The following is a 13,922-nucleotide window of genomic DNA, read 5'->3' as shown; positions in this document are numbered from 1 at the left end:
GTAAGGAGAGGGAGAATGGATCCAGTGAAGTGACCGGGACGTCATCCTTGAGCACACCCTCCCTGTTTCAGAGTGAGCAGATGGGCAGGAAGATGACAGGTGTCACTGCTTAGACCCCTTGTCTCTGTCCTTTCTCCTGTAGGAACCCAATCAGGGAGTTCCCCAGGACCTAGACCATGGAGGTGGAAGATGGAATGGCTTCTTGGTCTGCAGGCCCAAGGAGTGGAGGGTGACCTAGGAGTCTTTATGGCTGTGGAGCCTTGAGTCCATCAGCTTAAAGAGCCCCACCCCCTTAAATGGGAGGGCCTGAATAGTGGCCTGCCTCTCTTGGGATAAGGTGGAGGATTGCAGCCAGGAGCTGTGCCTCATGGCCACCACGGAGGCAACCAACCCGGCTGCTGATCAGTAGCATCCCAGGCCATTTGGAGGGCTCCCCTCACCACCGCTGTGCCCTTGTCCACCAAAGCAGTGAACTCCTGGGCTTGATCCCATGGAAGGGCCTCTTTGAACTTAAGGGAGTCCAACAGGTTAAAACTGTACCTGCCTCATAGGGCCTGGTGGGTTAGACACCCTGAATTGTAGGCTGGCCATCAAATCTTTCTGCCATATAAATCAAGTCTCTTGGCATCTTTGTTCTTTGGTGTGCCACTAACATGGCCCTGCTTATCCCTTTCATTCACAGCGGACACGACCAATGACGCTGCTGGAGGGTGCGTGTAGAGGTATTTGAACCCTTGCACAGGGACATACTTTTCTGCCGCCTTAGAAGTCGGCAGAATGGAAGAGGGGGTTTGCCACAGCGATTTGGCAATTGTAAAGACCCCTGCTTGGACAGGCAGTGTGGGCCGGGCCAGGATGGCGGAGGATAGAACGTTAAAGAAGTCGGACTCTTCCACGATCTCAATCTGTAGTTTCAAGTTAGCAGCCACCCTTTTAAGGAGGGCCTGGTGCTCCTTTAAGTCATCAGGGGGACTGCCCATTTGGGAGGGACCTGCCACCGCTTCGTTCGGGGACGCCAGCAACTACACTAACTGGAGGAGTATGTTCCTCTTCCCTCTCCAGGGACGGCTCCTTCAGTGCAGGGGTTTGGTGTGCTGCCCCCATGGAGGATTCAGCACCACATTCTGATTCTGGGCCAGGGCCAGTTTCTCCGAGGCGGCCAGGGAGGGCTGGTGGAAACACAAGACTGGTATTACTGGCACACCCCATGGGTTCCAATATGGATATTGAGCAGGCCCTGTCCTGGCTGCCATGTTGTCACTGCAGGTGCTGCACCAGCCTCACAAGTCGGCGGCAAATAACCCTTCTTGGCAAGGGGCTGAACTCCAGGTCCGACTCAGACCACTGCCCTTCCAGTGACTAGGACGGCGCCATTGAGGCCTGAGTCTGCCGACTGATTCGGATTGGTGACTGGTGAGGCAAGAGCAAGGAATGGTGCCTGCCCACCGAACAGTACTGAGGGGAGAGGGGGGCAGAAGGAGAAAGAGGACCCGTGCCATGACAAGGAGTGGGACTGATGTCTGGGCTGTCACAATCTCTGACAGGAAGCTCGCCGGTACCGATGGTACAGGGACCGTCGCCTTGACTCCTGTGTCCAATGTCTTGTAGGTGGAGAGTGCACCAAGGACCTGGGCCTTCTAGTCAGAGACCTAGGATACAGTGTCTGGGTCTCCACGGAGATGGAGATCTGCGCCTGCAGTCCGGTGACCAAGAGTGCTCCACTGCCCTTTAAAGCAGTCCCATAATCAGCTTGCCCTTAGATGTAGGGGTCTTAGCAAGTCTGCTGCCTGGTGCGGTGCCTGCGGTGCTAGTCGGCCTACTTGTTCCTCAGCCGCCAGGGTCGCTTCGGGCAATGAGGGCCCTGGGAGAGACAGAGGTCCCTACCGCTCCCTGGGGTCAGAGGTGGATCCCTGGTCGGGCTGGGGGATCCGACCTTCACAGTACCCCCATGAAGCCCTGGGGCTGGCACATGGCCTGACATTGGTCCTGTGTCCAAAGCCCATTTTCCTTCTGGTGCTGGGAGCCTTTTGCTGCTTCTTAAGCACCGGCGAGGGGGAATGGTGCTGCGTGGAGCCCGGTGCAGGCGGCGTGTACCTCACCGATGCCAAAGCTCAGTGTGGGGTCCCAGTGGGAGGGATTTGGTGCCGGACAAAGTGCAGCCTCCAGGAGGAGGGCCCTCAAGCGAATATCCCGCTCCTTTGGGGTTCTAGGGTGAAAGTTCTTACACATTCTACATTTGTCCTTTCTGTGGGATTCCCCCAAACACATCAAGCAGCTGCTGTGGGAGTCACTGATAGGCATCAGCCTGCTGCATGATGAGCATGGTCTGAAGCCAGGACAGCGGGGCAGGCCCTGCTCCAGGACGAAGTCCCAGCTGGGACTCAGCTACCAACTAACCCAACACTTAATGGCTGAGTACCTACAAACGCTATACAAAAAAGATAAAGTCTGTAAAGAAGTGCTAATGCTCTTGTGAGCTGCAAGACAAGGTGCTCCAACTAACCGTCAGGGGCAGTAAGAAGGAACTGAGATGGTGTAGGATTGGTGGCACTTAATATACCAATGCATGAGTGCAGCACTCAAGAGGGCGCCACAGCAGACCCTACCAATATCTCTAAGGCAAAAGTCTCTGGCAACTGTACATGTGAGAGCACACACACCTGGAATGGAATCAGCATGAGCAAGCACTTGAAGAAACAACTAAATTATGGAGGGGCAAAGGCATTAATTTTAGCAATCCTAGCAGAAGTAATGAGAAATCAGCCAGCTTAATAGATAATACTGGGCACAGGGTGAACCATGGAGACAGGACACCAATTAAGGTCCTCCTTAATCAGTAATAAAGCTACCCTGAGGTGATTTAAGCCTTCATGTAAAATTCTTACAAGTCATCCACTACTGCTTACTGTGATCACCAAACACCAGCATATAACTGCTGAGCCTGAAATCTGTTTTGGAAACAATTGTTAGTTATCACTAGCTAAACCTTTGGTCTGTTTCCTGATTTCCAGGTAGCTCAACCCTGCTGCCAGGCAACTTTTAAGATTTGTGGGGAGGCATGAGTGTAGTACTATGATGGAAGGAAGGCATGAGTGTAGTACTATGATGGAAGGAAGGCTACCTTCTATTCAAATGGCAACACACCTGGAAAGTAAAGGGGTGAAGTTTGAAAGAAGCTACAGGTCTGAGTAGCAGGAAGAATGGTGCTTTTTGAAAGCAACTGAAATGTGTGTTTTGAAGGAAGGAAAGTTGGCTCCAGGAGACGATGGGAAATTACATCAGTTGAGTTGGATCCTTTGGCATTTAACTCAATTGCTGTCATTCCTCCAGCCATGGTAGCCTGGGATGGGGGACAAGGCAAAGTAAAAAGTTCAGATAGGGCAGAGGCAACTACTGTAATCAGTGGGAGTACCCAGGAAAAGCACAGTCTAGGTTACTATCTAATCTGACAGCTTTCAGGATCGGTAACGTCTCTGCCCACATCCAACAGTTTTTAGTGCTATTGGGGAATTTTAGAGCGGTGACAGTGCTCTTAAAGAATGAAATCACCATTTCACACACAAAGTAGATTAGTCCTTCACAAAGAAACTGATTTTTATCCAAAAATTGCAGTTAGAAGTTACTGTAGTTTCCAGTTTGCTTATGAATTTCATGGGAAGAGGTATAACTTTGAAAGCAACTGTTTTTACATTGCAATTTAAACACATCAAGTAAAGCAGTTTAATTGAAGAGATCAGTGGATGCTTATACATTGCACTAGCTATTTTATCTCTGTAGTCTGAGTTTATTTGCATCTAGTGTACTTGAGTTGTTTTCCTGAAGAACCTAAAGCTGGAACACTGCCCCCCCCCCCACTCCCAGCAGAATCAGTCTGGAAGAACATGACTTGTGAAAAAAGTCATTTTAAAATTGGCACTAACTTATTTCACAATGTAGGAAGTTACCCCCCTATTCTTAAAGGGGGAAACATTGTTTTTTCATGCACCTGTGGCATCATGCAGAAAAGAAAACTAAACAGGTAAACTAGTTCAAAATCAAACTGTTCAACGTAGCCTGGCACACATATGTAAACCTAACTTAAAGCTTTGAAATAATCAAATACTGTAAGTTTGAGAAATTCGTTTCATACGTCTTACCTGATTTGGGTAACTGCAGATTGTCCATGAGATGAATGCTCTGTGTTCAGTGAACGTCGTTCTCTTCAGGATATAAATGGCTTCTGGGTCAAGGGCCCAGTCCGGCTGCCTTACTAACAATTCGTTTGCCTTCACTGGCACTAGTCGCTTAAATAAAGCAAGATCAACTCAGCCCTATATAGGGAAGTTCACTTACCCAAATAAAACCTTTTAAAAATACGTAACTGTTTAATGAGCAAAATCACTACCTTTGAATTCCCATACGCCCATCAGTGTGAATCAGCCTTAAAATTCAAGGCAATGTCTGAGAAGAATGTTCTGTTCTAAGAGGAAGCAAGTCTAATCCACAGAACTCTCTTCCTCTAAGACCCTTTGTTACAGGGCAAATTCCCCCCCCCCCTCCCATATTTTCCTTTTTTGACAGCATTGACTAAACTCAGACAGGTAGGTATGATTATAGTAATTAAGATGTACTCTATTCCTCCAGTAAGTCAGATATTTCTATCAATTAAGAGCATGCAGATGTATATGGAACACAATTGTCTTAGGTAGCTGAACTGAAAAACTTTACACAAGCACTTTCTATACAAGCCATTTATTTGAAATGCCAACTATATGTAGGATAAAGTCATGTTACATGCTTCTCAGCAACAGTAGAAAAATAGAACCAGTGAAAACCTTTTTACAACTGTAATGGTACTCAAAAGAGAAATGTATTGTTTTACAATGCATCACACAAGACTAGAATTCAAGTTTGGAGGTACCTAAATAAAATACTATTTTTTTAAAAAAACACTATGTACAATTGAAGCGTAAACAAGTTTTACAAAGTACTGGTTATGCAGGTTGTAGAAAAAACACTTGCATAGGACATGAAGTCAGTTTAAGAAATTTTTCTGAGCCTTTAGCATTGAAGGCACTTGACTACCAGTAACAGCACAAGGACAATAAACAAAATATAACATTGCAGAAGGCAAGGCCACCTTCCAGAAGTAGAGATAGAAACAGCAAAACAATTTAAAAGAAGCATCCTTTCCAGAAATTAAGTTATTCATCCATACACAGTGTTAGCAAATGAGGGGGAGGGAAGAAATCTCTATTTTGTTTTTGAGTACTGATGTTTTCAAGTAAATGAACATTAAATAAACCAAGAACAGGAAATCATCCTATGCTTTGTGAAGTAAACATCTACTGATGCCTCTTTCATCAAACAATGTTAAATGGGTAAGCCGCGTTCTCTCCGATTCAGAACTATATGGAAGGACAGGGAGAGCTTAGAATTCCCACTCTAATGTGAAAGTCTGTCATGTAAACAAGGGGCTTCTGATGCAGCCAATGAACTGAAAAGAGATGAAGTATAGCATAGGATATGGTAACACATCTTTTGTATTAAGTAGCTGAGACAACTCACTACCTCAGCATGTTACCTGTTTTTTGGGGTGAGGGGAGTGAAGATTAGTTTCAGCATAACGCTTCTATAGAGTCGGATGCATGTGTTCCTTATATTTCACACGTCCAGTTATACAAGCCTGGGGCCAAATTTAACCTTGGGATGAACAGAGGCAACTCCATTCACTGAACGGGTTGTATTAACTTAAACCAGGGCATAATTTGGCCTACTTTGCCTATACTTCTTAAAAACTAGAAGAAAAACTGTCAGCATTACAACAAACTAAGAACTCTCTTCTCAAGGAGGCTCCAGTGAGGACACAGGAAATGCAAACAAGGCAACACCCCTTTTATACATCTGCAAGAGACACTTCACTGTTACCTGGAGGTTTGACCAAAAATAAAAATCAATCTCACTAATTGATGAGATTTCTAAATTGGGGGGAAGGAGGGGGAGGAGAAGTGATGTATGTTTAATATACACAAAAAATATTAAGCACCCCTGGGATTAGAGAACAATTGCTACAATGCTGTTATCGTGCAACTTTTGGCTTCAATAATTACACTTTACCGACAATTCAGAATGTAGATTAAATCCTACAATTTAAAAAAAGAAAAACCCCGACGAAAGATGACACAGGGTTACCCTTCTCCGAAAATATTTTGAGATCAGCAGCAATTCTCTATCTTTTTCCCAGATCAATATGAGTAAGTGAAAGTGCAGATTGTCTAAGTGGCCTGATTGTCTTATGGCCTGTCTAGGACTTCTCGCTTTTTCAAGGTAGTTTTTCCTTATGTGCTGCTCGATGGTGTGAAATGCCAGCTTCTGAGACCTCGAAAGTGGCAACTGGTTTCTAAGGGCAGACCGACTTTCCATAAAAAGCTTCTCACCAACATATTCCACTGCAAAAACATTTCATGGGTGCATTCAAAACATACTCATGAAACTTCTCAGCCTTCTTTACCAGCCACCCCTCCACAAGTTCCATCAAATAACTACTCATGCTATTTCTAAGAGATTTGAGCCACAATTTACCATGCAGTGCCACATCAAACGACATCATCAATAGCTAAAACAGGTTTCCTGTAAGCAGATCTACCAAGTTGTAGGTAAAGTTATACAAATAGTAAGTCTTCTGTTGGAAGCTAGGATTTAAAGTGATCATGTTACTAACACTTGAACACAGCCTTTGATGCAAGTAGTCATTTACTTTTTGGGAGAGGATTACATTGATTTTAGTGCTCGTGAGCATGGGCAAGGGGGGGCAGTACATATGGCTAGGAATTAGTGTTAGAAAATGTTGTGACAAACTTCACAGAGCAAGGCCAACACACCTCAGTCCCTAGCCTGTGAGACACCAGTGTTAACCCATCCTAACAGTTCTGGAGGTGAGGACAACTTTCACACTGTGTTACGATTCTATGAACACAACATAGATTTAGAGATGAGGTTGGACTCACCACATGCATTTTGTACTTGTGACCCAACCCCGATTTCAAACCAAGCCTCCTAAGACGAAAAAGACTAATTATCAACTGTGATTTAGTCAACCTTCACCACCCAATATCATTAGACTAACATGAGTGTACCTTAAAGGAATCTTAACATGGTATGAAAGTGCTGCAGGAGAGATTACAATTTACTAGATCACAAACCCATGATAGAGTTTACCCAAACACCACTTTCTAGTTTAAAAATTCAGTACATAGTTGCACAATAAGGTCTTATGGCGCCTAAGCCTTGTATACATTAATGAGAGGGTGAGGAGGTTGTTTTTGATTTTGGGGGGGAAGGGATGGGCAAGAAGAGACGCCTATCTTTTGACCAGGAAAACTGACTTATACTAAAGGAAACTGAAAGATTTACATTTAAATAACATTAAGCATTTTTAAGGTTAAAACAGTCTTTAGCTCACACTGATTGAGGTCTTCAACTGCTGCAAGATCTTTCATTATAGTGACCAACCCAAACAAAGGCATTTACCAGAAGTTACTACACTGTGGTGGTATATACCAGAGTCTTCACAACATTCAGAATGGGAAATAAGTGTGTGGTAACTATTGGCAAGTGTTGACTTTTCAATGACCATCACTAAACCCCTTATACTGTGTAACCTCAGCACAATGGCAAGGGATGTACCCAAACCACCAGTGTCTCCTCTCTACCTTGTATTTATGTTAGTGGAAGAGTCAGACACCCCTGCCCCACAATTATTGTTTTACTCCAGGGGCTAGAGGGGTAATTTTAAAAAGTGCTAAGCCATCTGCAACCAATGAAGCTAACGCAGTTACTCTTCAGTTCATGAGAGGACAGCTGAAATGATAAATTCAGAGACATTAAAATGTTAAGGAACACTGAATGACATCAGGTAGACTAAAGCCCTTTGTTTTTCTCATAGGCAGGACAAAAGAAGGCAATGAGCAGTCAACTCAGCACCTCCACTAGAGAGGCAGTCCTCTCATTTGACAATGTTATAATTTAGACAATAACGTCAGATACTAAGCCTGATCTTCCTAGAGCTTTAGGTTTTGGCATGAATCCTCTGAACTCTGACCTCCACACAGCCCAATCCAAGGGTATCCTGACTAGCACAGTAATGTTACGATCAATTTGCAGTATTTCTAGGTTTTCTTCACAAATCAATCATCTGAGTCTGATAAATGCTTCTCAGTGCCCATGAAGTTCTCCAAAATCACAAATGGACCAGAAAACGTAGGCTGGGATTTTCAAAGGAGCCTAATGCAGCGACACCCAACTTCAAATGAATTTCACTGGGACCTGGAAATCTAAATCCTTTAGGTTCTTTTGAAAGCCCCAGCCATATGTTTTAGAGCAGACATGTTGAATCAGAATGAATGGAGACCAGCTGCCATGACATGTTAAACAGAATGGTATTACACTGGATTTGCAGTAGTGATAGATCAGGCAGATTTCAGACCTAAACAAACAATGTTACTAAAAAAGTATTTTGATGTGCTGTTCTTTGGAATTCATATAATTAAAAAATAAACACATTGTTACTATCTCATAAGAAAATACATTTCATAGTGTGCAACCCAATGCACATGGAGAATTGGTAGGTGAAAGGTAAAATGCAGAAGTATGAAAATACAGTCCTTTAAATGTAACAAGAAAGTTTAACATATTAATACAAAACTAATACAGGTAAAATAAATGTACAGGTGCAAAAGGCTACCAATTTGTAAAAAAAAAGTGCCAGCTATTTTTTGTAAAGGCTTAATATTTTCAAACCACAAAAATAAACCCAGAAGCAGCATTCAAAATAAACTGATAGCATGCTGTCTCTAATAAAGCAATGTATATACAAAAAAGTGAGCAAAACTGAGTTTTCTGCTGGCATTAATGAATTTGTCTGACAAAAGTCAGGCCAAAAGTTGCAAAGAATGGGGTGTTTCACAACTCTCAGGCACAGAGAAATAGTGGAGGTTGCTTTCAGAGGGCAGATTTTTTATACAGAAAGTCTGGTTTGCTTGGAGACCTCCTTCCTCTGCTTACTGCATCTTCCCTTTCCAAATCTGTATTTCTCTGTGCTTCGTGTTCCAGAGGCTCCTCATCTGTCAGTCTCCTGCTGGATCGCTCTTCTTGTATCTCAGAGCTGTACGTAGAGAGTGAAGGTCTGTTAGAGGTTAGCCCATATGTTAAGTCAGTTTCCATTTTTGTTCTTCCCCTGATGTGTACTGGGCCATTACCAGCATTTTCCTGGGCAGCCAATGCCAAGTCCAACCGCTGGGGAGGTTGTTCTAAGACATCGAGGTGTATTGGCTCATTCTTTTGTCTGTGCTGATGCCCATCTTGGGAAAGCACATATTCTCTCCTAGAATCCTCTTGCTTTTTAGGAGATAATTGGTTAGGTAGATAGGCTGACTTTAAGCCACTTGGTGATGCCTTACTGTGGCTATACAAATCTGGACCAAAATACATGCCTTGGGAAGGTGAAGGAGTATGTCTGCTAGGTGCTGGAGTGGAAGGTCTGCATGCAGCATTAGAGAAATCATAGAAATCTGGATACTCCTGTTGATTTTCTCGAGTATCTATTTTTTGTTCTATTGCATGTTTCTTTCGAGAACTGTGCATGTGCCTAGTCTGAATACATGAAATATGCTGGGGTGGTCCAGGTCCAACCTCTGTCACTGGCTGGCTTAATTCTGTGTCAACAGTGAGCTCTGGCAATCTTCTGTCCTTTAGAGACATCGTTGACACACCCATAGCAATATCTGGCATCAACTCATTTAACATGGGCTGAGTACACTGGAAAAGAAAGGAAAAGAGTTAAGTCTACTTGGATTTCGCTTTACTTCTACATTTTAATTAAATTTATCTGTAAGATCACTTTCTGTAGTAGTTGGTGATGGTTTTCCTTTCTGACCCACTTCAGTCTTCTACAGCAATCCTAGCCAGTAACTTCAACATTGTTTCAAAACTTGTTTAAGAGCATGTGCTACTCCAAATCGGTTGATTTTTATTTATTTATATATATCACACACACATACACACACACACACATATATACACACACACACCCATACCAATCAGTAGTTTACTTTTCAGTCTCCTAGAGGAGGGACTCATCTACTGTATTCCATACATTTGATCCACACTAGCCAGCTTTAAAAGCAGATTATTACCCAGAATTAGCGCTGAGAAGCAACTATTGAAAACATCCAACTCTGCACATTCCCTTGGAAAGAAGAAGTATAAAGGCAAAAGATCACGCATATCATTTCTACATCGGAATATGCAACCAAGCAAATCTCAAGAGAATGGCCCTCTTTTGCAAAGAGCAAACCATGTCCAATCTCTCTTCCCCATTCCTTTATGAAATGGTAGCTACTTTCAATTGACAAACAAGATAACTGTAGTCCTATGTTCAATATACAATACACCGCTACCTCGATATAATGCCACTCGATATAACACGAATTTGGATATAACGCGGAAAAGCAGTGCTCCAGAGGGGCGGGGCTGCGCACTCTGGTGGATCAAAGCAAGTTCAATATAACACGGTTTCACCTATAACGGGGTAAAATTTTTTGGCTCCCATGGACAGCGTTATATTGAGGTAGAGGTGTATAAAATAAAATGCATTACATGTGCAAGTTCAGACTGCCAGTGAACAGATTTTAAATATGCCTGCTTTCAGCCATCTGCAATTAGTTTTTCAAAAAATATACATTCAGTGCAACATTATGGCTGAGAATTTAAATGCATGAAAGTCAGGAAATGTATATATCTGGTTGTAACCTCTCTGCACATATTCTGTAAATACAGAATAATTACATTTATGCTTTATATATTTATTTGCACACAATATGGCTGAGTTAAAATTGCTGTGGTAGTTACAAAATTGATTCTTCTCTCCTTGTTACATGTTTGGAGGTGATCTTGCCAATTACAGACCAATAAACCTCCCAGGAAAATTATAATTTCTATTTTTATCATCTCCAGCAAACCACTAGATGAACACGACTTGACAGGGATAAACTAGTACAAGGGTTGTGAAGGAAAATTGTGCGTTTCTACTTTACTAGAATTATTTGACCACACTGGCTAAAGAATGGATAAAGGAGAAAAAGTTGACATAAAACTGAACTGTCATATAAGACTACTGAGGAAGCTACATATTCATGGATTGAGAAGTAAACATTTTTATTTAGAAGAAACTAAGACAAGTAGGGATAAACTGTCAATTTTCAGCATGGCAAAAGGTTAACAGCAGGATACTGTATCAGGGATTCTTTAGTAGGACCGGAATTGTTTAATATATTTATTAATTATCTAGAAAAAGGGAGTGAGTAGTGAGATGACAAAATTTGTAAGATGACAAAATTATTTAGTTAAGTCAAGACTAGAGATGACAGAAGAACTTCAGATGGACCTAGCAAAGATACGCGAATAGGCAGCATAAATGGCTGGTACAAGTCAATGTTAAATGCAAGTGGGAAGGAATAATTGGAAATAATCATGCATATTTCTGGCTCCTAAATTAATTATAATCACTCAGGAAAAATACCCAGGTGTACTTTTGCCTACCTCAATGAACACTTTCCCCCCCCAACCATTTCTGCACGCTGAGCAAACGTTAGTATGTCTAACAAAACAGGGATAGAAAAGACTGGATGTATTATGTCATTTTATGTATTAATGGTATGCCCTCACCTGAGATACTGTATTCAAGTCTAGTCACTCAGTCTCAAAGGATAACAGAAAAAGAAGGGTGCAGAGATAAAGTGAAAATTGAACTGACATGGACAGATTTCAACAGGAAGAGAGACTGAAAAGATTGCAACTGGAAAGAAAATGAATAAGGGGACAAGTTAAAGGTGTCTAAAATAATGAAGTATAGAAAAGATAGTCTAAATAGGAATCCCAACTTTTTAGATAATATAAAAATAAAGAGACAAGCAAAGAAATTGAAAGGCAGTACAATAAGGAAATACTTCTTACCCCAAAATATAAAAACAAATTTTGGAGCACCATTGCCACAGGCTAAAGAGGCCAAGGGCTTAAGATTTTTTTTTTAAAAAAGGATTTATATGGATAATGACAACATCTACAGTTATGTTAGAAACGATAAAAAGATAATTTAAAAGGTTCCTTATGCTTCAGCATAAGGTAATAACTAACAGTGTGTTAGGAAGAAACTTCTCCTGTGGGCAGGCTGTCTACTACAGGATTTCCTGTGCCCTTCTCTGAAATATCTAGTATTGGTCACTGTTCAGAGACCAGTAGGACAATTTCTATACTAAATTCTTAGTCATTACTTTGCATTCAAGAGGGTGGGGGGTTTCTTTAAGTCAATGTTAAATAGACTACAAAGAAGCATACATACAACTGCTTTAAATCAGTTCCTTCTTTAAAAGCAGTTTCACTCATTCCAACCTGTGGCGTTCCTGCCATGTATTTGCTTGTTAATAATCTAGTGGTTAAGCAGCATGCAAGCTTTGTGCATGACTTTCAGACACTAACTTATGTCAAAGGCATTTTTTAATACGATGAATAAGTACATTGCAAGTTTGAACTAACTTAAAAATGGGGTATTTTGTAATGGGAGCATAAGAAAGCACTTGAATATTTTTCTTAAAATATGAAAACAACTTCTACCAAGCTCAGGTAATTTAGAAAGAGCTGAACTGAGTTTTACCAACTGAAAAACAAGTCACCTTTGGTTGCAGAAGCATACAAAAGTTCAGATTTAAGTAAATATAAATTGTTTGGAAAGATCTGAGTGACTATAAGCAGGTCTTCAGAAACTGAAGTATAGTGTGTTGGGAGACATGCACACACACGGGCATGAAACAGGTTTAGGAGTCCTAAAACTGATATCAGGTAATGTCAACATTAAAACTTTTCTTTTAAAATGTGCTTTTAGCAATTACATTTCTATCCAGACAACCAACCAATCATATGATGAAGTCAGCTTCACTCAAGGAATCCAGTCTTCCTTGCAACTTAGATATGTATGCAATTTTTTCTTTACCTTTAAATATTAATCCATGAACACTTTCTATATATGCATATATCCCATTCTCTGTCACCTTCCACCGGCTTATTGATTTTAGAATTCAATTCAAAATTGCCTCCAGGCATTCAGAACTCTCCATGGATTTGCTCCATATGCCCGTCTGTCTACATTACTTCTCAAGTGAATATGTATTGAAAGAGTAACACCTATATCCACCTAGTCCCCTGCCTATTCCGCTAGTTCTGCTCCTTCTGTTTTGGCTCCCTGCACCATGATGGTTCAGGTATTTTACAGAAGGGATAGAGGGGAGAAGGTTCATTTACACTTGCCATTGAGTCACCTTTACACTTCCCTCCAAGCCACATTATTTCATTACATTTCACCTTTACTTTCCTTTTCAACAAATTACTTCGATGGGGGGGGGGGGAAGATGCACTTACTGCTTGCTTTTCAGCTGCCATTACTGCTGCTGCTGCAGCTACTGTTTGTCTCCCCAGTCCTGTAGTGTTAGTGCAATCAGGGGGTGCTGCTGCTTTGACACCGGGTACGTAGACAGGTGGGGCAACTTTAGGAGCTGTCCTGGAGTGGAACAGTGAATGGTTACATGGATAAGAAAAGGAACGTGAGGGATGTTGACTCGGCACCCTTTGTTTCCAGCCCATTTTGAACTGGCTATGAATAGGAGTAGCTGGTGGATGGTAAGGAGGTGGAGGAGGGGGCAGTGGTGGATGGAAGGCCACAAAAGAGTCAAGTTCTGTAAACATGGTTTCTGCAGTGGGAGTGCTGTTAACTCGACATCGTCCAGACTGTCTCATAGTTAAGAGTGGGCTTTCATCCCCAAACCGCTCGTCAGGAAAGAACTTGTGAGGATTCTGCAAGAGAATACAACAAAATAAGAGATTAAAAAAGTTGT

The 13,922-nt window shown here is 42.0% G+C and overlaps 1 protein-coding gene across 2 annotated transcripts in view; it reads right to left on the bottom strand.

Moving 5' to 3' along the window:
- Positions 1-4,721: 4,721 nt before the first annotated feature.
- The window catches only part of BTBD7 (BTB domain containing 7), a 100,274-nt gene continuing 91,073 nt past the window's right edge, over positions 4,722-13,922 (bottom strand). For both annotated transcript variants that reach the window (XM_045016054.1, XM_045016053.1), the window contains exons 10-11: positions 13,450-13,881; positions 4,722-9,795 (exon numbers count right to left, since the gene is read on the bottom strand). In XM_045016054.1, the coding sequence (XP_044871989.1) occupies positions 8,980-9,795; positions 13,450-13,881 (1,248 nt within the window). In that variant the 3' untranslated portion in view covers positions 4,722-8,979. The remainder of the gene's footprint in view (positions 9,796-13,449; positions 13,882-13,922) is intronic.

The sequence above is a fragment of the Mauremys mutica genome, chromosome 4 (genome assembly GCF_020497125.1).
Source record: "Mauremys mutica isolate MM-2020 ecotype Southern chromosome 4, ASM2049712v1, whole genome shotgun sequence".
Classification (NCBI taxonomy): domain Eukaryota; kingdom Metazoa; phylum Chordata; order Testudines; family Geoemydidae; genus Mauremys; species Mauremys mutica.
This window is presented reverse-complemented; position numbering and strand designations above follow the sequence as displayed.